Below are 24,774 nucleotides of genomic sequence, written 5' to 3'. Positions count from 1 at the left end.
TGGCTATTTATTTTATCTCACTTCTAAAGAGTTATCAACCTATTGCATTTTGATATTAGATTTTACCTTTGATGGTGAAAGCTCTTCAATTGCTCATATTTTTATAGTACTTTACCTTATGGGACCGATTTGGTGAATTTCCTAGTACTGTAGTACACTTTCAGAAAGAACTAACAGGGTAATACCCTTTATATTGCACTTTTTGTGTAGACAGAAATCTCAAATTACATGGCACATATGCTACACACTAGGGAGTTTGAACTTATATCAGAATTAGCAGGTAAAGAGACACTGATAAGCCTCTTGGTTTGGGCTGAATGGCATATTTTCATCATGGCCATCATTTATGTTCCTCTAAGTCCACCCTTTGTAAGGCAAAGAAGAAAGCATTTTAGAAAAGAATGGACATAAAATATGATCAGGCATGTAAAACCGCTAATGTCATCGCCATACTACTATGTTCATTATTGGGAGCCCTGGCAGGACTACTCTTTACGTATTCCCAAGCTGCTGCCCACATAAAAAGAACAGATCTGTGTGCTATGTATTCCATTTCAGTCTCAGATCCTGTGGTGTCAGGACTTGAAACTGAAATGCATCTCGAAGTAATTCACTCACAAAAACTCTCACCCCATGACTTTAAGCAAAGGGCTTTAAAATCTAAAATGAGGCCGTGACACAACTGTATGGCAGTGTAAAGCTGACAGTGACCATTTTGAACTGTGACACTCTTATTTGCCATGCACCCTAATGCCCATATTAGACTTCTGCCTATATGAATGGCTACCATATGATTCATAGTGATGTTTAACATTAATAATTGATATGCTCTGAGACAGCTCTCATTATAAAAGGTGCTATTTAAACACTGAATGTGGTACTTACTATGGCAGCATTTGAATTTGCAAACTAATTTTGAACTCAGAAAGAGAACTGAAACTAAAAAAAACAGACATCAAGAGATTATTTAAAAGCTCCCCATTATCAATAAAAACCCTTCTCAAATGAAATATAATCATTCTAATTGAATAGAAAAGGACAAACCTCATAAAATATGATCCTTGTAATAAATTAAAACAGTGGCAAGTGTTATTTTGGGATGCAGTTTCTACAACCTTATATTAATCCAACTAATGACTTTCATTATTTGTTTTTCCTTCATAATGAAACTCCTCTGGTTTGTTTCATCTAAATACTAGAACATCATTAGTCCTGGGTTGAAAAGTTAGTATGTTCTCACCATGTTCTTATGGACTTCCTCTCCTCAGTACAAAGATATGAACTGGAGTTGACTGGCGAATATATATTGGACCCATGCCATTGCTACCTACCATCAACTAATTTCCCATCCACCTTTGGCTCCTCTCTTGTACCTGCTTCTGTCAAGTAAAGCACGGGTTTAGGTTCCTTGTGATCATGGACCACAAAACCTGAGGTCAGAAAACTGATGAATGCAATTGTACTCTTGCTGTTGCCTTGAAGGCTACAGGAGGTACTGCCAAGCAGACAGTAAAATTATGACCTTACTGTATGTTCCTAGTAAGAGAGGCTGCATGGTGTGGATTAAGCAAGTTTGAGAATTTCGTTATACTCTGTTATGTTATGCTACTTGATACCTGATGTGGTTATAAACGAAAAGCTTCACTGTGTCTAGTAAAAGTAAACATACAATTAAAATGCAAAAATCCTTGATTTACGCATATATGTGAATAGCTTGCTTTGTAACTTGATGTGTGCAGTAGATATTAAAGAGTAACTGTTTGTAAGTAATAGTATCATACAGTATATGATATTGATATGGCCTGAACAACATTTTTCTTGTAAGGTTATACCGTATGTTGCCACATTTATTATTTTATTTTCTTTCACATTATTTGCTGTAATTTAAAATTCTGCCTCTATACTGAGTATTAAAAGAGAAATCAAGCAAAATTACACTTTTTATTGGCTAACTAAAAAGATTACAATATGGAACCTTTCGAGGCAATTCAGGCACCTTCTTCAGGCAGGATGTAAGTTAACTCTAAAGACTGTATATTGTAATCTTTTGAGTTAGCCAATAAAAGGTGTCATTTTGCTTGAATTCTCATTTCATCCATAATGGCTAACACAGTACAACACCTTACTACTACTCAGTATTAAAGAAGGCTGGTTGCAGATGACTGTTGAGCTGTGTTTCCTCCCAGGCCTGGCACTAATACTTAAGAGTATAAATTAAAGAAGACAATGACATCTTGGTCTTGCACCTGATAAAACAACAATTTGTCTCCATAATATTTTGGCGATTCAAATGTTCCAACAAAAATCTTCTTACATCAAACACGAGAAGCAAGTGTCCAGACAACACACCTCAAATCCTCACAAAGGACATAATTCTTTTTTTCCATGTAGACCATATTATATATACTAAAAGTAAATAGTGGAGTGAACAAGATGCCAGAAAAATAACCTTTTATCTCCTACTTCCAGCAGGTTTTAGGCATCGAGTCAAAATAAACTCACATGCACAATACGTACAAAAATATGAATATAGGTTATTGCACTGTGCTTAGGTTCATGGCTAAAGCTTGAGCTTAGTGTTCCATCATAATCGGTTTTTAACAGCCTATAAACATGATACTAATCACCTTAATGACAATGAAAACTAAAATCAATCATCATTTGTCAAATGTTGTACTATTTATAAATTGCATTTTGACATAAGGCTTTCCACACTGAGGGAGAGAGGAGAGCAGAGGCTGGGCGTATGTGCTAAGAGACGTGTAAAGTTAATTGGTGACTCTAAATAGGCTTGCTTGAGACACTAAAATTACAGAATTCAGATCCCTGAATTTTGTTAAGCAGGTCTGAGAATGTTTAGCTAGGCTCGGTTCAGTAAATGAATGGGATAAACAGTAGGATAAGTTACAACATATCACTACTTTATGGTGACCATTTTGCCTTGTAAAATATGAATGTGAATGTAATTAGTTATTAGCTTTTATCTTACTGTATACATTTCTTAACTATATTATAAATAGTGCATATTTTGCGTATTAGAAAGCTGGTGGAGATAAAGCATTATGTAATTTTCAGTTATGCAGTATAAGGTATAATTATGATTCCTGAATGATTTGGCTTTAAATTTTGCCATAGTCATCCACTGTATGCTGTTGACTGGCATGGGATAAAATGCACTGGGTGAGCAATATGGACATGATGAGACTAATGCCACTATTCTGGATTAAAAAGTTAGAATATATGTCAGTAATACATAGTATATAGACTTTCAAGTAAGTTATAGTATATATTTAAGTCCCAATCTCTATTTCTAATACAAGATTTTATATTTAAGTATACAACAGCATAGTCAAACCTTACAATTACTGTCAAAAACAGTATAGTTTGTGACCCTGAATTGTCCTGATGTGGGTGAGTGTGGAGTGTATCATTTTTTGAGATGCCAGTCCAACATGGGTTAGGGAGACTGGGGCTGCTTTTTGCTATGAATCCACTGATTCCCAAAAATAGCGTGATGCCATCTAACATAAGTAATTTCTGGCATACTTAATACAATGCTTTATAGACTGTTAATTACTGAAAATAAGTGAACGCTAAACTGAAGTCTTACCGGGACATGTGATCATTCAAAAAGCTAAAGTAGTCAAACAAGACTTGGCTGAACTGTAGGCCAACAGCTTCCACATATTGCTTCTGTATGCAGTGAAATGTTATAATAAAGGGTTTACATATAAACCTTAGCAGTGTTCAGTGAAAAGCTACATGGGAATATTCAAGAGCATTTCTGATACAAGTGCTTTTCTAAAGTCCTTTTCAGGTAAAGCCTGTCCTTTAATATGTTTGTGAATAAAAGCAAAGTTCCAGGAAATAGTTATTTCTGTTTGTTCCATCACTTGCAATCTAAAGACAAGTTCAGAATCACTGAATAATATTAATTGTGAAATCTTTCCACACAACAACAAAGAATCAAAGTATCATCTACAATGTAAATATCGGTGTTGCACGTCAACACAGCAAGAAGCAAACCATTTCCAGAATGGTTCTTTGTTGGAGTAAGCTTTGGTAAAAATGAGAGATTTCTCAGCTCATAGGGTACATGAAGATATTTCGTTCTTAATTTCACAGCAAAATATGCAACATCTTTTGAAACAACCTTCTTCTTTTTTGGTCCACTGAAATATTTTCTTCTTGGGTGCCATGACAAATCAATTTCATGTTAGGAATGTAATTCCATTGATTGTGTCCCACCAATTGATTGTATTTGGATTAAACTGGGCATTCAAAATGCTTGCAAACTTCCCAAAGAAAAAGATAAGCAAAATGTTTTAGGAAGGGCTGTAGCACAGTCTACAGTTCTGCTGAGATATTATCCTGTTTTATTCTGAGGCTGCCATTCCAGCCTCTAGGGCATGTGTTGTAACTTCGAATACAGGATTTCATGCCAGAGGCTGGAGATCTCATACCAGAGTCTTCAGAGTCCACAGATGCATCTGAATCTGTCAGTGACCTTGCAGTGTACAATCGCACTGGTGACCTCAGTAATCTGCTGGGTGTTTCTGGTGGACTGCGCAACACAGGACTGCTGTGGAAGGACAAAGGGCTGGTAGGATGTTGAACTGGTGACTGAATAGCACCACTTATAGGAGAGATGGAATTTCCTTGTCCTTGGCCTAGTGGGGATGTATATTTTCTCCTGGCAGCATTAATAATGTTTTTAGCCAACAGACGTCTATTTGTTTTAGCGTCAGACCCCAAAGGAGACTGGTTTTGCTCATCACAGGGTGAAAGTAGAGGAGAGGAGCATGTTGAGGAGTAAGGAGACTGTGGACTGGCAACTGAAACTTCACCTCCAGAGGACACCTTGGTGACGTTGGTGCTATTGTCTGGGTGGCTGAAGCGTCTCGACTGAAGTGGCATCCAGGCATTACAGACAGGCTGTAGAGAGAAACAAAAAAGTAATTTTCAGGTGGGTTTACCTGTATCAATAGCCATCATTTTACAAAATTCCCTCAGCCTATGAATAATGTATACTGTATATAATAAATACATAAAAGCTTGGCAGAGACTGCTAATAGATACTAAATAGAACTGCAAAATAATCACTGGCACATCACCTTCAAATCAATTAAAAGCCTGAATCTATTCTTTTTCTTTCTAAATACAACATATTATTAGGTGTTTGCTTTCAAAGTGTAGGACCTAATTAGTTTTGCAGTGTTTTTATATTATTGTGAGTTAAGGGATTTGGATCATGTAGCATTTATTTTTACTTTGGACATGTTATTAATTTTTATCATTAGTTTTATTTAGTATTTATTTTCATTTTGCATGTTTATTCATAGCAGTGGCCATATTGTTGTTGGTAACAACACTTATTTGCCATAGCGTGAGTGCCACTCAATAAGGTGGATTGAAAATAACCTAGAGTCTGCAAAATTGTTACAAATGGATCTAGACACACTTCATGCTTAGGCAGATATTGCATAGTTGAAGCTGAATGTAAATAAATGTAAATACATACAGTATAATGGGATTAAACACTTGAAAGTTCATCTCCTAACAATGTCCTAACAGATGCTGTAGACTGTCCACATCCAAACAGTGTACAAATATGCTTATGAATGCTAGTAAGACATATCAGGCTAAAAGAAACACATTACTCTCCTATGTTCTAATGCTGCTAGATGTACTGGTCAGACAGAAGCCCTTTATACTTGTGTGACTATAACATCTATTCTTGACCTTCTACTATCTCATTCTCCATTAGTTTCCTATTGTTCCTACTCCGAAAAGCTTATGGAATTAACCTTTTTCAGTCTTGAGAATACAAGACTATGTAGGGACCTAGTCTGGTACTCGGGCTTCAAGAAAACTGACTTTGGACAATGCTTTCAGTTAAATAGAGAATACTCAAGGATATAGATGGAAATTAAGGGGAGGTACATTTAAGTCTGGAGCCCAGGAGTGGTTCTCCACACAAAGAGTCATTTGAATCTGTAACAAACATCTGAATCATGTAGATGAAGTAGAACTTCATCTGAATCATGTAGATGAAGTAGAACTTCATCTTCATACTTTAAAAATGTATCTGGAGAAGATACTGGGAAATAGTGGCAAACCTAACAAACTTAATGGACTGAATGGTCTAATGTTACAATTCTTTTATTCTTAAGATTTGCTGACTTGTGTCTTCCAGAATTTTACTTAAAATATGGCCTTGGACATCCACTTACTTTAGTTCATTGTTTCGGCACAAGGTAAAAAACACACGGCATGAATCTACTAAGCACTACAGGATGTCATAATCAGCAACTCAGTTTTTTAAATTCTACCTCTTGCAGCTTCAGTGTATCCTTGCCATCAAATCAGTGTTCCACCAAAACTATGCTGGTTACCTTTTTGCTCTGGAATCATTCACTACAAGGTAGGTACTTTGGTGCTTTAACTGACTGTCTTTAGACTTTAAACAGTTACAGTGTATTGAACCATCTCTGGCTGCATTAACATTCTGGGATAAACTGGCATGATCTTACCAACCCATTTGTAAGTGGGAAACAGAAACACTTATTAAAAGCTGTAATGGTTAAGAAGGGAGACTAATGTACCCTTACCCACCATATGCTGGAGCCAAACACTTTACACCTAAGCAGAGGCTGTAAACTTTTCTGCTTCAGACCAACTAGGTATATCACATGCAAAACACGGATGTGCTTCTCAATAAAGTTAACACATTCATTTTAGGTCACAGCCATATTTCTGTACTTTAAATAAAGCTCTAAGTGGTCTTCAAAAATGGGGTAGATTCTTAAGGAGTAAAAAAATAAGCATTATTACATTATGTGTCTGTTAGGGTAATAAATACTTGAGGTGGTGGTTTTGGTTCATTCATTGCCAATTTCATAATGCTAGAGATGACTTTGCACTGTGGGTAACACAAGTGCAGGGTTAAATTTTCAGCTTGATAATTTGGAGTAAAAACTGTGGCAGTTAATTTATTTATTTAGGGATATGAATAAAAGCTGTGTAAAGCTTCTTAAGGGTTGGTTGAGACTACTGCTAATGGAGACTACTACTAATGCTTCCAGGATTTAGGAGACCCAGTGACATGGATGGCCTTCCATGTGACAAATAAAGATTAGTAAGCACTTTAAATCAACCTATTGATACCAAAAGATGAAACTAATTAATGGAGATACACCACTGTTACTTAAACTGTGCGCAAACTGAAACAAATTGTAAGTGTTATGGATATGCAAAAGATAAAAATACAAACTACATAGATAACTTATAAAATTAAGGTATATCTTGTTACATGAAGCATACACATTAAATATTCTCTGTCTTCTGTTGCTTTGAATTGAGTGGATAAACAAGCATTTGTGTTTATATTACATAGATATTTTTGGGTTTTTCTGGCCATCATAATATGCATCCATCCATTTTCAAATCCTCTTAGTAGAGTAATGTGGAGACCCAGTGCATGCTGGTAACATTTGGCAAGATGCAGATTTCAGTTTGGGAAAGGACTGAGGTGCCCAAATACTCTTTAGATTTTAAAAATGGAGGAATGAATTCTTATACAGGACTGTTTACTTTTTTACTATATGAAGCTGTTACTTTATATAATACAGCACGAAAGTGTTATTTAAGAAAGAAATAACCAAATTGGAGTAAAAAAAAGGAAAGGTGGCCCTTAACAGCCTGAATCTACAGATTAACTGTAATAATACACTGTAACAAGGTCTACAGAGAGCTTGACTGTCTCTTGATGTCTTCTTAGAGACAAGTGACCTTCTTCTGGGTCTGAGGCATGCATGAATAAGACACTGAGTTTATAGTCAAGGTATTATGGGGTACCATACTCATGATGTTCATGGAAAGAACTCCAATGAAAATATTTAATTTCTGTTACAATGTACTTTGTGTAACTGCTAGGTACAAGCATTGTGAATGAATAACCATTGTTGTGAATTCAACTTTATTAGTGCTGAATTTATTTAATAAGAGATGTATGACTATACATTTCTGCCTGACTAATAGTCATCCTTATTTTCCCTTTTAGTTATTGTGAAGATCACCCATGGTTGAAATTACTTCACATGTAATCATTTGATAATGCTGTGATATAAGGTGATAAAGTAACTGGTACATTACTAGATATCATAATTTATAATCAAACTGTCTTAATCCAATTCAGGGATATGAAAGCCATAGTATACACCAGCAGCATCAGGACCAGGGAAGGAATCAATCCTAAATGGGGCACAAAACTGTTGCTGCATCAACATGAGTCTAATGTAATTAGGAATATTTCATGTTAGGTGCTGCCAATTAATGTGACAGTGAGTTTTGTGTTAGTGTGTGGATGGCTCTTCTTTTCACAAGTGCTGCTTCATGCTCCTCCTCTTTACAAAAGTTAAGCACTTCAGTTATGCAGCATTTTCTTTTCCTTTCCTTTTCTTATGATTAGAATGTTTACCAGTTTTACCAAGTGTTCTGTCAGAGACTTTTAGACTGATATGTGTGTTAAGGTAATGTTAAAGAATAAAGGAGACAGAAAGAAGGGCAATGCAGGAAAATGAAATGAACTTTTAATGAAACAGAGGCCCTAAAGACAGTAAAGAAAACAGACAAAGAACAAAAGAAAGGATTAAAGTTGGAAATATGAAGCAGATGTGTTTCAGGAAAAAGGGAAATCAATAACTGAAAGTAAAAAAGTAATAATAATAAAAAATAAACAGTTACAGATTCTTGACAAATATATTCACTCCACTGCAAGTCAGTGTGCTGTCATTGCACAGAATCAGACATATATTTAGCTGAAAAGGCAGATGGTTGCAAGTTTTTTGCCATTAAATCCTCTCCATTTCAACCGCTTATTTCATTTAGAGCAGGCAGATGTCTCAGCAACGAATCTCACTCTGAATGAGCATACATAGTCTGCTATGACATAGAAACTCAAACTCACAATGGCTGAATGCATTTTTGACATCCAGTCAAAATAATAATAATAATAATAATAATAATAATAATAATAATAATAATAATAAATACACACTTAGAAAATCCCAAACTTAAACTTCACTCTTTTACCTCCTATGGGACTATTTACATGCAATATGGAGTGATACCAGATGTGCTATGAATGGGTAGAAAATGCATTAAATTGGCACCACATAGACAATAGACTGCATTCTAATGTGCAATCAGCATTATATATTTTAAAATCCTATATCAAATGCAGTTCGGATCATATTTTGCCAGCCAGATACAAATATGAGACTTTCTAGTAATCGAAGAGTTTGAAACTGTCTCAAAAATGCTAAGAATCAAAATCATGTTTAAAATAAACCAACAACAAATTTCTGAGACACAATTTTGGCTACTTTTTAAATTACTGTTGTGATGTGGTTCATTTTAAGTATATATTTTCAGAAATCTTGAATTACTGAACATTACACACAATAAATCTCCAAATGTGTAAATATTTCCCCTATTAGATGATAAATTTAAATAAAGACTCCCTGACTCACATTCTGAACAATTAGTGGCAACCTTTTATTCCAAAATAAAAAGCCACCTATTCTTCACAAATGTGAGGCATGGTATCAAAGATATTTACCAAACATGATCACAAAAAAAAAAACCAAATGTACATGAACTTGAACATGCTTCATGAACAAATATTGTCCAGACCAACTGCACATCAATAGTTAAACCACAGCAGTTTGAGGAACCCATGGTTTGCTATTTTCTACTCAATACATTAGTTTGCCTTTTTTATTTAGCTAAAAAAAAAAGTAGGCTTCCACACCTGTGGTTCAATCCCTGCCTTCTTGGCAGAGAAAGTTGGCCTTGGAGCTTGGATGGTGGAACGTGGTGAAGAAACTCTTTCAGAAGAGAAGGCCTGAACTGGAGAAACCAGTGACTCTGTTATCTCATAAGATGTTCTATGCTCTGGTTTCGTTCTCATGGCTTGACCATTAACTGGGCACGATTGTGCTGGCTTTAAAAGACATGTGTTGCCCTTAAAAGGGGAAGGGCTGTTAAACTGTGGAGACAAGGGAACAGATGGTGAAACTGGCAAAGAGCTTTGTCTAGTGTAAGCTTTGTCATGGAAAATTGGTTTGGGTGGTGGTGCAGCTTTAGGAAGAGATCTAACAGGGTCTTTTGTGGGAGAAAGAATAAAGAGAGAAGAATTAAGCTTATAGGGTTGGTGCTTTGCTATTTCCATCTCTCTTTTAGAGCAGCCATTTTCCACAGTAGTATGGTCTTCACTGACTGATGAAGCGGCTGGTTGGTTATTGGTAGGCCTAGGAAAGTTAAAAGCGGCACTCGCAGAATATGCCATAGCTTTCACCCGTCCCTGCATATTAGAAGGGTACTTCCAGGATGAAGGCAAGGAAGCAGTAGGTGATGAGCACCTTTGAGAGGCCTCAGGTGGTTTTTCTACTGTGTATTTGTCCATTCTGGATTGCCGCTTAGCAAACAGCTCTGCCCCTTTTCCTCCCACATTTGTGAGCCCCTGAGCTGGTTTGGATTGAGGTAAGACTCTCCCTCCAGAGCTCTTTAAACAGGAAGACCACTCCGGCACTTTAACTTCATCAGAATCTTCTGCCTTTAAGAAGTTGGAAGCTTCTGCACCTAAGACAAGGTTTTCTTCATCATGTCCCTGGTCTACTGTGCGTCTCTGCTTCTTCTTGTCATCAACTCCTTGCACCAGGGATAGGAGTTCTGGGTTTGGAGCCACCTTCGGCTTTTCTTGAAAAGTAAACATGGACTTTCTGGCTGCCCTACGTGTCAGTCCTTCCTCAAGAATGCCACTCTTCACTGGTACTTGTTGTTTTATTGGTACACTGTTAAACTGAGGCCTGTAGTTATTAGGATCTTCCCTTCCTACGAGTGACGCTGAAGGAAATTTCAGTGCTGTTTCTGTTACTGAAATGGATTGGGGTGGGGGAGATGTTATGAAAGATGGTGCTGGTTGAGGAGAAGGAGCAAAAGACAAAGGAGGAGGAGCAATACTCTCAATAGGCCTTTGATTTTCATAGGTCCCAGCCAAAGAAAAGGTACCAAAGGGTTTTGCTGTTCGATTGACAATTCCCGATTGCTGCTTACACTGAAATATGGCTATGCCTTCATTGCACTCAGACTTTAGAATTCCATTCTCAGCTCTCTCAGTCACGTGTAATGCATCAAAGCTTGTCCTACACTCTTCAGCTTCAACAGCTGGCTTCTCTAGTCCATCACTGCTTCCAGGGTCATACACAGGATCTGCATGAAATTCCTGATCCAACACCAACGTGCAAAGCTTGGGAGTCAGGATATTCATTACGTTCTCACCAGCTTGGCCCTCATGCATCTCTGAAGCATTGTGCACACAGTTCTCTTTAAAGACTCCGTCACTAGGCTCTTCCATAGTCCTTGCTGTGAATTGACCACTTCCTGAATATGCTGACCTGTTTTCCACAGGATGACTGAGTACCTTTGGTTTGTAGCAGCTGCTTAGCTCCTCAAAGAATTTTCTTTCCCCTATATCAGTGTGCTTGTGTTGAGGATCCTTGTCCACATTCCTTTGAATGTCTTGCTCTCCTCCTTTCCCAAAGCTGACCAAGGTGAAGGCATCTACTCTCTTTTTACGTCTGTTAAACAGCTGCACACCCCTTGAATTGTTGTTGGGTGGTGTTGTTAATTGGGCAGCTATTATCTGACTCCTATCCTTGGCTTCTCTCAATTCTTTTTCTGAAAGGCTGGCACTCCGTGCAAGGTCTGAAAAAATCAAAATAAAGCACATTCATTAGTACTTTAGCAGTGTCCTTTAACACTAGAATTACCAAAGCCTACGAGAAAACTCGTAGATCCGGCCCACCTTAAATCCATTCACACCTCTCTATGAGCGTCTTTTGTCCTGTAAATGTGGCGATAAAGACAATCAGCAAGCTGCCTTTATTCCATCCCCCAACCGCCTCAGATCGTTCACAAACTTCTCCCAGCTCATGCCTTGATTATCTGGGAGTGAAGTGCTGGAGTTTTAGAGTGGAAATAATAGATCTTACTTGGAACACATGCATTTCATGTGTGTTCTTTTTCTATAATAATCTGTGTAAACACATTGTTAAAACAGAAATGTTTTTCATATTATAGCAATAAATGACAAAATGTAGGCAACACCTACAGGACAAAAGACGCTGATGGGGAGGTTGCGAACGGATTCAAGGTGGGCCGGATCTACAAGTTTTTTCGTAGGCTTTGATAATTCTAGTGTTAATGTAAGTGAATGAAAAAAATACAGAATCATGAAAAACTTGGAGTTAGAATAATGTAAACACTCAGGAAATAGCAGCACACCTCTATACAAAGATCAAGATGAAATTGACTTTATGTGATAAGTTACTAATTGCTCAAATTACAGCTGCATCTGTGTTATGCGACCAAACCTTTTCCCCGATGTGTTATTTTTCATGCAATCAGATGACTCTCCTTGAAAATGTCATCAACATTTTGGTTATTCAAATGTTAAATGAGTTACTTTTTCATGGAACTGACTGATCGTCATAAATGTTGACTATGTTGTTTGAAGAAGACAGGCAGGAAACTACCAACAGATCCCAGGAAAGTGCAATTCAGAGGGAGAACAGGATAGTCTAGAGGTTTACGTGGTTTTGAATGCAACACAGTAAAGATACCAGATGCAGCAGACGGAATGTGTTTGAAATGGCAGTCCTGTTTTTTTTTCCATGAAAGACACTGTGTCATGTTTCCATTGATAATAAGCCACCAGCCACTGATGAAAAACACTGCAACATCTTTTGTGGAGAAATATGCAGGTTACAGTCTGTTGAGCCCAACAATGGGACCTAAAAAGGCTTGTACTGAATGATGCCAAGAAATAAGAAGGTGTGATTGCAATATAGTAAATAATGTAAATTCTGAACTCTAGAGAACTGAATTAACATCACTTTGTAGTGTGCATCCCAGCTCCTGTTCCTTCATGGTGATGGATGGATTGGGTAAGGTATAGCTCATATTCTGCTAGATGGTCAACAATACAGGCTTGTGTTATGGTTTGGAAGTGTTTCCACAGCATAGCCTAAACACCTTGAAACAAGCGATGTTTATAAGCGCTTAATTGTCTATAAGCACTTTCCCACTGCTGGAACTTTGTTTTCAGGAACTAATGAGTTCCTATACGATACAGGCCCTGGGGCACTTTGTGTGTTGCATTCGAGTTGTGTTCCCACCACACAACAGGTACTGTAACATTTATGCAAAATACGTGACATGCGAAGAACAATGACACAGTGTTAAGTAAGACACATTCAAACGTTTATGGGGGACCCCAAATCCACTAATTGCTTTAATGCGGTATATGGCACAGCTATGGAAAGTGATGTGGTGTGAAAAATGGTAAGATCAAGACCTACCCCTACCCACCTTACTGCTTCAAAGCAATTGTGACTTCACTGGGCAGATTACTGACATTATTGCTTATTGCTTTGATGCAGTGCATGGTAAGGCACACTAGGGTGGTGGCTATGAAAAGTGATTGTGGTACCAATTGTGGCACTCAATCATCATAGAAAAGTCTCCAAAATCCAAACTACTAACAGATTTGAAAATGGCTCCAATGCTTGTGGTCAACCAATCAGCAAAATTTAGTCTGACTCATGATAGTTACTGATTGAATAAAAAGTACATACCCTAAAATATGTGCTAAAAAAGTAAGAGGAACTACTTACGAAGAACTATAAATGGCCCAAGTTCCTGCACTGGGAATGTCACAAAAATCCTGCTTTCCTAAATAGTCCCCATTCCTTAAAAAAATTCCAGCAGTGAGAAGACACCATATGTGCTTCAGAGTGCTAAGACATCACTTCAAGATAGCAGCACATTTAGTCTATCTGTTAAGGCCATGTTATATTACATGACTTCGCCAGAGATTTTCAATCACACAATTTATTTATGTAATCTAAATGAAACAAAGGCAGTCATGGCATGCTCCCATGACTACCAGCCATGTAGTTTGACAGAGCAATTAACTCAACGCAATCAGTCAGTGACTCGCCTATATTTAATTTTGTAATAGGGGCAGGCATGTTGCACATGTGAGAGCTAACAACTATTAAGCACTCACCTGGAAGTGCAATACATATAGTATGACTATAAGTAAAAAAGAACTTTAGTGTTTTGGACCTGACAAACAGAAGACAGACTCATTTGTTGCATATTGTGTGTTTTACATACCATGGCAGAATGAAAACAAGGGTGAGATTGTGAATAAAATCAAGTAAAGGTAAACTGTTATCTCTTTCCTCCTTTTGGGCTCACTCTGTGGCACTTTGATAATTTTTTGCCTCTTTTTTGGTCCTGTGGAAGCACCTCAAAATTGGAAGGCTATTTTATTTATTCAAACATGTTCTACGTGTGTAAAGATATATAATACATAAAGATTATTATATCAGTATGTACATCTGGTACACAAATCCATTTCTATGCCACATTTTGCAGTTGCACTATTCCTCATTTTTAGAGAGGAATACCATTGATTATGTTTCATTTTGAACATTTTCCCCCTGCGGCTGCACCTGCACTGTATTAGGTAAGGGCCCCTAGGAGGCACTTTTGCGACTTTGTATGGATATGAAAAGTCGTTTCTTAACAGTGAGTTTAGTTGGTGATATTTTATATTTTCTCTGCGGGGACTTTATTTAATGATCACTTCTATAATTCATTCCACACTGGAAGCCACTAGGTAACCCTGCTAGTCGACTACAGAATCACTAAGATCTGTATGTCCATTCCCTCAAAGCAATCTGATTGGTCAGTTTGGCTTTGGTGTGACTGGTCGGCTTGGCTGAGATATCTCTTGGCTTGGCAAGAGATAGCAAATATTTTTAAATAATTCTATTACCTGTCTTTGACAGGTACCGTGGCTAGTAAGATAATAAAATGCCTTTGTCAATGATAATATAGTTCCTTCCCTTCTGCCTGATATATAGAAAGAACACAAGTTAAAATGAATGTTGGAAATCTCTGACTCAACAATCAATGATTTTTAAAAATGTAGCACTTTTCTACAAGAGAGATAGTGAAATTATTTCCATTTTTATTTATGAAATTCAATAAAGAATGAAATATTACACATTTGGTTGTGCTTCCTTTTCAGTTTGAGAGGGTTAAAAGGAAGCATTATATTCTGGTTTCTTTTTCTAAAAGCATGGCTTCCCTTTTGATATATAATGCCAAAATATGATTTGGAAAAATAGCTGCCGTGCTTGTAGATGAAAGGGTCTGTTTTACCACAAGAACCCTGTATCTAATAGCCCCTGGCACAACCCAGGCTAGGCCATCATAATTACATTTACTAAGATCTTTAGGAAAGAGCAGTAAGATTTTTTTGATACAAGTTATTCATTATTTTTAATTGTGCTGAGCATGTAGAGACTGAGAAAACTGAGACGGAAGAATGAATGCTGTCTGACGAGGCAGAAAATAAGAAACCCGAGAGCCAAGAAAACAAGGAGAGGAGGCCTGGAATGGAGATGCACTTGGCCTGTGTTACGTAACATGTGCACATTTGGGATGGTAAACAGTATTATTGCCAAAACGTTAAAATAAAGGAGCAAGCTGTAATAAACTTACAGTTATGAATGCATTATTCTGGAAAATATGCATTTCTTTTGGTTTAGGCAGCAAGTATAGAAAGCTATCAGCATTCCAGCCTATTCCACCCTTCCCCCAAGCTGCAAGCTGCAGTTAGAAGGCTTCAAGTAAGAGGACTTCAAAGGCTACTTTGAATTGTGCCTCCTGATCAAAGGTGACTAGCACTCCTGTAGGATAGAGAAGCTGAAAAGAGAGCATTTCTCTTCCTTAAATGCCATTTGAATGGTGATTCCTCTACTAAGTGTAACTGAAGAGTTTATCATAAATAAGTGTGCTGAGAAATGAATGTCTTCTCTAGCACTCATGATCAAAACTCTTGGAATTCAGAATACCTGAATATGCATAATTCATGTTAAAAGTAGCACTCTATCCAACATGTCTACACACTCAGTTTTTTTAAAAGATTACAAAAAATCCAAAAAACACACCTTAGGCTTAGATCTTAGGTTCAACATCTTGTTAACACCTTGCTTTAAGTTTTTGTTTTTTTCTTTTTCCCCTAACTATAATACCATTGAGGGGCCCTTTTAAAACTAATTTGTGTTGTTAACACAGAATTGCCTAAAAATAAACATTCTAGCTAGCATACCATAATTAAACCTCAAATCACCACATCCGTGTATTAACCTCCCATCATACTTTTCAGTCGTAACATTCAATGACCTACTTTTACTAAGTGGTGGACAGCAGCAGCACACCTGTGATTGCCAGTCATATCTTGTGACAACCTTTAGTGACTCAGTCATAAAAAGCTGAATCCCCCCTGTGTGGCAAGTAAATTGCTGTTTATTTATCTGACGGCCAATGAACACTCACAAATAAACAAATATAGTATTCTCCAGGTTTTACAGCATATGCTTTTATTTTTTACTAGGGGGCTTCGCCTCCTGCTCACTTTACTTAAAACCACCAACCCCCCCCCACTCCTGCCAGCGCTGCACGCAATTGTGAAGAGCAGGTCATAAACGCACCCCAAGGAGACACAGTCGCTCCACCAAAACCCCTCTTAAATGGAGATACAATCGGAAACAAATAAGAGTTTTTTTTTTACCTCCTCTTTGCTCGATCAGCTGCTGGCTTGCTGCTGCCGCCGTCCCGCGTGATCTGCATCTTGCGCGACACTTTGAACGTTTAAAAGCCTGTACAGCAGTTGTCCTTTTGTCTAACTGCCTTGTCTCTCTTCTCCCCCAGACATCCTCAAACACTATTTGATCTGTTTTCGCTGTTCTGTTATTTCACCGAGTAATAATTTCCTTTTGTTTGCGCTAATGCAGTCTTTACTATCATTGTTTTTTGCAGGAGGTGAAAGTGTCTTTCTGAGAAGGCCACATCATTTCGGTTTTTTTATATAATAGAGAGACATTACAAAGGAAATACAGTGCTGACAGTTTTGGATACTATATGGATGTTTGTTAACTTTCTTTCAGTCTTATTCCAATGTGCTTCACATTGACTCTCCGCCAAAATGTTTGAATCTCGTAATTTTCAAAACCGGGCTGAGAAGTCGTAATGGGGTTGTGCGCTCTGTCACCCTCTGCCAAATCCAAATCATGTAGATAATACCATACCCAGCTGACAGGCACAGGGCAATGAGACCTTCCAACCTCGGTTGTGTAGTGTTCAGCTCCAGCATTATATGCATTATATATCACTGTACTATATATATTGATTATTGCTAGAATGTAGTAATTTTATTATGCATTAATTGCTAAATAGAATGACAAAAAAAAAGTAAAATACTTCACTTCAAAGGATTTGAAAATGTGATTTAGGAAATTATGGTAATCTGGTTATTGAAAATTTATTACAGATCATTTTCTTTATTGAAAAGTGTTTTAAAGATACAGACACCATTCTTTTAGTAGCGGCCTCATCTGATGGTGTTATCTTTATACATAAACTAGCCATCCCCAGCGGCTTCGCCTGCGTATTAGTGAAACAGGACAATGAGAAGGGCCCCGCACAGCTCTCTACTCCTGACGTCACTCTTACTCTTTCCCTCGGCCCGCAGCCTCTGTATGGATATCGCTCCTGCAAGAGAACTATGATTCTTAGTGCAATGTTACAGAAAAAAAAGATCTAAATCTGTTAAGTAGTTCTCTCGTTTGCTAACTAAGTGGAGTTAAAGTTACGCCCTGAGGGAGATGTGTGAGTGAGGATTTGTGCTGATAAATCGGTACTGCAAGCGAACTGTGATACTTAGCGTGATGAGAAAGAAAATTATAGAAAAAATCCCGATCTAAATCCGTTAAGTAGGTCTCTCGTGAAAAGCGGACAGGCATACAAACGGGTCCAATAATCTATACGAAATTTTGCCCTTGTACCATGAAATTTTTAAAACCGTTTCTTAGCAAGCACCTCTGGGCCAAGGGTAACCTACATTGCAAATTTCAAGTCCCAAGTCCTCATGATTCAGGAGATTTAGTGATGAGTGAGTCAGTGGTACTTGGCTTTTATATATATAGATTTCCCGTTATTGAGCAAGGAGTTGAGCTTGGAGTGACATTTAATGATGAAATTGAAATGCCTCATAAAAATGTATGCAACTTTCAATCACTTAAATAGCCAAAGAGCAGATTAACAAATCCATACATATTCATTCTCAAAGACTGGTCGCATATTTTTAAAAATCTAATTGACATTCAAGTAATTAAAGGAATTTCAAGCATATCTGCTATTTAATCTATGACAGTTAAATCCTTTCAGAATTGTGAATTTGTGGTAAAATATTTGGCAGAAATGAAGAAGTTGCTGTGGCAATTAATAAATGAATAAACAGTATAAGAAAATCCCCTAAACCAGAGGTGTCAAATTCCAGTCCTGGAGGGCCGCAGTAGCTGCAGGTTTTCATTCTAACCATCTTCTTAATTAGTGATCAGATTTTGCTGCTGATTACTTCTTTTAATTCACTTGACTCAGGCCCTTTAGTTGTTTCTTTTTCCTTACTTAGCAGCCAGACAATAATGAGACACAAAACAAGACGCCACATCACACAATATCTGAAAATAAAGAAAGGTGAAGGACTCAATAAGGTTGATCTCTCAACTCACCAAAACACTTTGACGATGTTCTTATGAAAAACAGAAAATCAACAGTGTTGGAAATGTCAGCTGTGACATTTGAACGAGAGCAACAACAAGCTGTGGAATTTAACAGGTTTAATTAACAGCAAGAATCGGCTTCTCATTAAGAAACTGGTAGTAGTTTGGCGCCCCAGTTTAGCTGGTCATCTGTTGGCTCGTTTCACATCTCATTTCTGTTTGGCTGTATTTTAATGAGGAAACGAATCAATTCAGAGGACCAAATCCTACTAACAGAGCTCTTAAAATGTGAATTAGCAATGAAAACAGGTCAATGATTAGGAAAAGGGTTAGAATGAAAACCTGTAGCCGCTGGAGCCCTCCAGGCCTGGAGTTCGACACCTGTGCCCTAAACTATTGACCCTGTATGCAGCTTTAAATGAAAATAGAAATAACCTCTAAGAATGATGTATAATTATGGATAAGTTGACCAATTAGAAATTCAAACTGTCAGGCAGCTTCCTGCTAACTTTGACAGTAATGAATTAATATATTTAAATAATAAACGCGGTAACGTTAGATTCCAGGTGGATCATTCAAATTCTTGATTTTGTACTGTTGGATCACAATAATTTACTTGATGTGTACAGCTCTTTAGCAAATTAAAGTTTAACAACAGGGAAGATGGTTCGTTACAGGACACAGTTGTGCACTACCCCAAGCAAGACCAGTCTTAGAGTCACCAATTAACCTCACACGCCAGTCTTTGAGAGTGTCACAGGAAAATCACGGTACTCAAAAGAAAAGCCCATACAGTGACAGAGAGAACCACTTACGGATTTCAAACATAGCCCAACTGGTATGTCAGGCCATATTGATTGGTACGTTAATATGTTGCTTGAAGTGTTAAATGTGTACAACACTCTTGGTCTGTAAATTCAATTGTGCTATATAGGAATAAATTAAACTGAAGGTAAGTGCCACTTGGGGGCAGTAGATACCAAGGCCGTGCTTCCAGGTGCAGCTGTTTTTAGTTTAGCATTAAGCCCCAGGTGCAATTCAAGCCCTGCCTTCAAGACTGATTGGAAAACTGACTGAGAAGGCTATAATGTTTTGCTTAACATTAATGTTTCTATTCCCTCTTTTTCAGTTTTCTTATAGAAAAAAATCTTCTCCAATTATGTTGAATCATGTGGAAAAACATTTCTGCCACTCAAAAAATTCTATTGTGTAATTTCACAAAAATATTGTGTTTTTCAAACACTGTTGCATTATTCTGCAAAGATGTTGCCTGGTGCCATCAGTTTCATCATGCATGTAACATGCAATCAAGCGACAAGAACTGAACAGCCATCATAAGCATACAAGTGTGGAGGAATAATTTCATCTGCTCAGTTTAGGGTGGGAGGGAGCCAGTTATTACACTAGCAGCCCTGTGTGTAAAGCAAGAATCAACTGTGGTGGACAGTATGGCAGGATTCTGAAGGACTCAATCTCACAGACAAACAGAAAAGACAAACAGTAACTTGGTAACAGAAACCCATAAATAAAGTATCTGTTTAGTTTTAATACAGTTATTTGTCGTACATATTATTTTGAAACAGATTGATCTGGTGGCAGAGTGGCTGGTGTTCAAACCATAAATCTTGTAGAGTACAGGTTAGGAATGGAAAAGAGGATGGATGTGTTTTACTTCATAGCACATGAAGGACTAAATGTTTTTTGGTAATTGAGAAGTACTATGTTAATTAATGTTGACTTATTTTTATTTTTTACTGTGTCTTCTATTTTTCTATTCTCCATTTTGTAAAGCACTTTGAGCTACATTTTTTTGTATGAAAATGTGCTATATAAATAAATGTTGTTGTTGTTGTTGTACTACTGTCATATTTCCAGTACTCAGTGTCAAAACAGGTAATCATATGCAGTTAAGCACACACACTGTACCAATTAATCTATAAACACACAGGGAGCACTGTAAGGCAGGAGTCCTAACTCTGTGCTTCCACTCTGCCTAAATATTTAAACATCTGTACTGCACTTACTTACCCTTAACCTGAATACAACTAAATGTACCTATAACTTTTCTTCAGTTCTTGTCACTTGACTACATGCTGCACACGTGGCACAATCTCACCTTCACTACCTGTCATTCAACAATTGAATCGTGCACAACGAGACTGACTGCAGCAGGCAATATCTTTGTGAAATACCACAGATAAATTGGGGCTTAACAAAGCATATGAAATCAAAATTATATTTACAAAATAATATAATTTTTGCAAAATAACGCAATAAACTTTACAAAATGAAGCAATTATTTTGTGAAATAGCACACTATTTTTTTCCTGAGTGGCAGCAAAAAGCTTCCAAAGCATCCTGAATGAAAATGTATTAACAACTCCACATTAATTTGAACCCTGAAGCCATGTTTTATGATAAAATAATGTAATGCTGATATTGTTTCTTTCAGGCCAGTGCCATTTATGGAAATCATCCTATTATACCATTATAGGTTTACAGGGACATTATTGTCTTACGTACAAAATACAAAGAAATTGTTACTTGCATGTGCTACAGTTAGATATAATTAAAGCTACATTTAACATAACATTCTCAAGTTGTTTCAGTGTCCTGGGGGTGCTGAAGCCAATCTCAGTAGCACTGGGCACAAGGCAGGAAACATCCCTGCACTGGCCACTCACACTCACACAAGGGACAGTTTGGAATTTCCGAACAAAATCATCTATTTTGACAGGAAAGCCAGAGCACCTGGAGACATGGGGAGAACATTGAAACTTTGGTGTGGGATTTCAATCCTAGACACTGGATTCTTGAGGCAGCAGCACTACAAACCTGGCCACTGTTCTTTCCTAAAGTTATATTTATTAATTTATGAAATCTTGGGTAAAGACTGAAAATAGTTAAATATTCCAAAGTTTCTGTGAAATGTAACATATGCTCCATTTTTAGTACTTCTGTGTCTGTGCAGACTGGCCCTGTAAGACACTATATTTGGATGTGTGTGTACCCTTTAATGAACTAATGTCCCATCCAGGATTGCATTTTGCCCTTTTCCCATAAAATGCACAAAAAGATAGTAGTAATAAAATAAAAAAAAAGCAACACAATTTTTATGCCAAAAAGTGGTGCTCACTGGCTTGACCTCTATGAACATATATATCTATTTGCTGTTACTTACTACATAAGTAAAGTATTTTATTATTCAACATACCCGATGCACCCCTGCAACCCTTGCATAAGGAAGTACCAGATTTGAACCTCTTTTGGCTTCAGTTCCTCCATTTGACAGTAAAAGGCCAACATTCTTGTAGATGCCTAGTGTTAGGTCATGCGTCCAGTATCTGATTATATTTAAGCTCCGGGCCTTTGGTCTCTCCTTCAGAACAGACACCGGTTCCTGTGTCTGGTTTGTATTAGAGGCCCTTCCTTTGTGTCTGGTTTGGGTTTTATGTGCTAAAACAACATGGAGGGAAAAAAGCAGAAGGGTGTTTTAAAGTAAAGCCTATATAGTTAAAAGCAGATGAGTGAAGAGGATAAATGTATAAGGTCCATAAGATGCAGCTGTGCGCCTTTCATGGCTTCCCTAAGCTTCCAATGGCTAAAATGGATTTAAGCTGGTAAGTCTGTTTCAAGGACAGTAAAGAATGAAAACATCCTTGAATTGTTTTTTTAAGTCTGTTTCAGCAGTATGGCAGACTGAAGCTGGGCTATCCCATATACAGAGGTTATCCTGGGAAAATGCATGAATTTGGTTAAGTAATAACAAAGGGCAAAATTTTAGGGCCATTGTAAAATGCCAATGTACATGTGCATGGCCACTGAGTCTGTGCAGAGCATGGCAAACAGATGAAGACATGATAGAGTAAGAAGAAAAGAAGAGTGCTGCCAGTGTCTGTGAGGGCAGGCAGACACATTTTGGTGATTGCCTATTCACTGTCCACATCTGTTAACAATCATCCTTTCAATCAAAAATATACATGCATGATAAAGTTGCAGAGGTGGGCAAATGACAGCCGAACTGACGCTCAGTTTGTCTCAGTTAGGAAGCAGGCGTGATTCCAGACAGGTGGAAAACGTATGGGGACAGTTTCAAGGCCATTTCTTTCACAATCAGTATGTTTTCAAATACTGCTATCACTGAGGCTTGTTTTGGACCACCCGGGATATAATTCTTGGATTCTGATTGCAGAGCATTTAAGGACATTCCAGACACACTTTGACAAAGTTCATTGAAATTTAAAAAAATGCAAAATATAGATGAGTTTCCAGAAAGCTCAAATGTTTTGGATGACATTCTGCTTGCGATGTAAAACAGATTGGCAGGAAATTAAATTAATTTAAAGAGACTTGTCTCCTCCATCTCCAGGCCCCCGTTCAGCTGCCACATTGAGCAGACTGAGGAGAAAATATTACAGTATACTGCAGAGGCGGAATGGCTGCTTTGTATTTTGTGGACAGTGTAGTTAAATATTTACTGCTGAAGAACTTTCCATAAAGCCAACTATATTTTGGGAGCTTCCAAACGTATTTATTCGTATAATTCCTCATTTTCAAAATTAATTATTAACTAGGTTTTTATGGACAAAGGGTAAAGAAAAATAACACAGAGATGAGGAAAATACTCAAAGTAGTTGGCTGCCAAGCTTACTTACTGTACCTCCAGTTATATAGACAGACAGACAGACAGACAGACAGACAGACAGACAGATAGATAGATAGATAGATAGATAGATAGATAGATAGATAGATAGATAGATAGATACACAGAATTTTATACCAAATGCAATCACAAATTGAGATGAGCATTTTTAGGGAAAAATTTAAAGACTTCGGTAAGCAGAATAGTGAGAAGATAAATAACCTAAAGCATATGAAAAACATGGAGAGATAACTACAGAATATATTTTTATGTGTAAGCTCACAAGTGTGCAGCCATTATCTTCCTTAAATAAATGTGTTCTTAGTCCCTTTTGCTCATTTTTCAAATGAGACCAAAGAGACCCCTCTAGTAAAGCAAAGCCCAATGTGTGTGGTTCGGTTCACGTCATTCCAAAGTGGTGCATCTCACACTTATTATAACACTACTTCAAAAAAAGTTACAAAGTTTCCTTTGACTGCAACAGAATATCTTGCCACGCGCTTGGTATTTTACAATCCTAACCACTTTGGCATAAATAATCAAACTACTAACAGGTGCTGCTCTCTTTCAGCACCTGCATGGCTGTTAGCGTCACCGTTTCATGTTTATCCACTAATGTAGAGCTCATGGGGTGCAGTGTCCATGCATCCTTTCAGTCAATACTAGTCATTACTTATTTTATGTAATTGCTTTGACAAACATTGTTTCAAACTGACAAACATATACACAGATAGTATTCAGTGCAGGTCATACTGTTTATATGTACTGGTCAGAAGAAGAGGAACAAATCCCACAAGCAAAAGATCTAGATAGGCAATGGAGAACCTAGAATCTTATCAGAGTGTAGGGGCACACTCTTTGCATTGCTAAATATTGGTGGAGGAAATGGAAGTCCCCATCAATAAACTGTTTACAGATGATGGCACACAAGGTGTTTATTGGGGTTCTTGAAGATGAAGCCCTTTAATTGGTAACAATAAGCCACAGATTGAGTATGCATTGTGGAGTATGCATAGTGATACTACAGTTGGAAGTAGGTGACTCACTGGCAAAAAGAAAGACTGACCAAAATACAACTGAAGGAGAGACAGGAAAGAATGACAAATGAAAAATGTTGAAGACACAGTAAGCAAATAGATATTATAAGAACAGTAAAGTCTGGTTAACTAGCAGGATAAATCAGATGAAACTGAAGTCACAAAAATTAAATTTTAAGATATTAAGGGAACCATCTACACCATATGAAAGGTCTGAAGTCCTTAGGAATTAATTAATAAAAAAAACAATTAAACCCATTTCAAAAATTGGGTGATCTATGATGGCTGACTGTACCATTTTTTTGGACTGGGTCACCAATGACTAGCTTGGAGAATTAATCTTTTTATCAGCAATTAAATTCTACAATGGATGGCTGTATTTCTATTATTT

General features: G+C 37.3%; 1 protein-coding gene across 1 annotated transcript in view; it reads right to left on the bottom strand.

The window, feature by feature from the left end:
* Positions 1–2,434: 2,434 nt before the first annotated feature.
* Positions 2,435–24,774, bottom strand: part of LOC120542211 (synaptopodin) — a 117,754-nt gene continuing 95,414 nt past the window's right edge. Inside the window, exons 3-4 of the mRNA XM_039774506.1 lie at positions 9,815–11,769; positions 2,435–4,935 (exon numbers count right to left, since the gene is read on the bottom strand). Of these exons, the coding sequence (XP_039630440.1) occupies positions 4,348–4,935; positions 9,815–11,769 (2,543 nt within the window). The 3' untranslated portion in view covers positions 2,435–4,347. The remainder of the gene's footprint in view (positions 4,936–9,814; positions 11,770–24,774) is intronic.

The sequence above is a fragment of the Polypterus senegalus genome, chromosome 13 (assembly GCF_016835505.1).
Source record: "Polypterus senegalus isolate Bchr_013 chromosome 13, ASM1683550v1, whole genome shotgun sequence".
Classification (NCBI taxonomy): Eukaryota; Metazoa; Chordata; class Cladistia; order Polypteriformes; family Polypteridae; genus Polypterus; species Polypterus senegalus.
The sequence above is the reverse complement of the archived record's forward strand: the minus strand, read 5'-3'. Positions and strand labels throughout refer to the sequence as shown.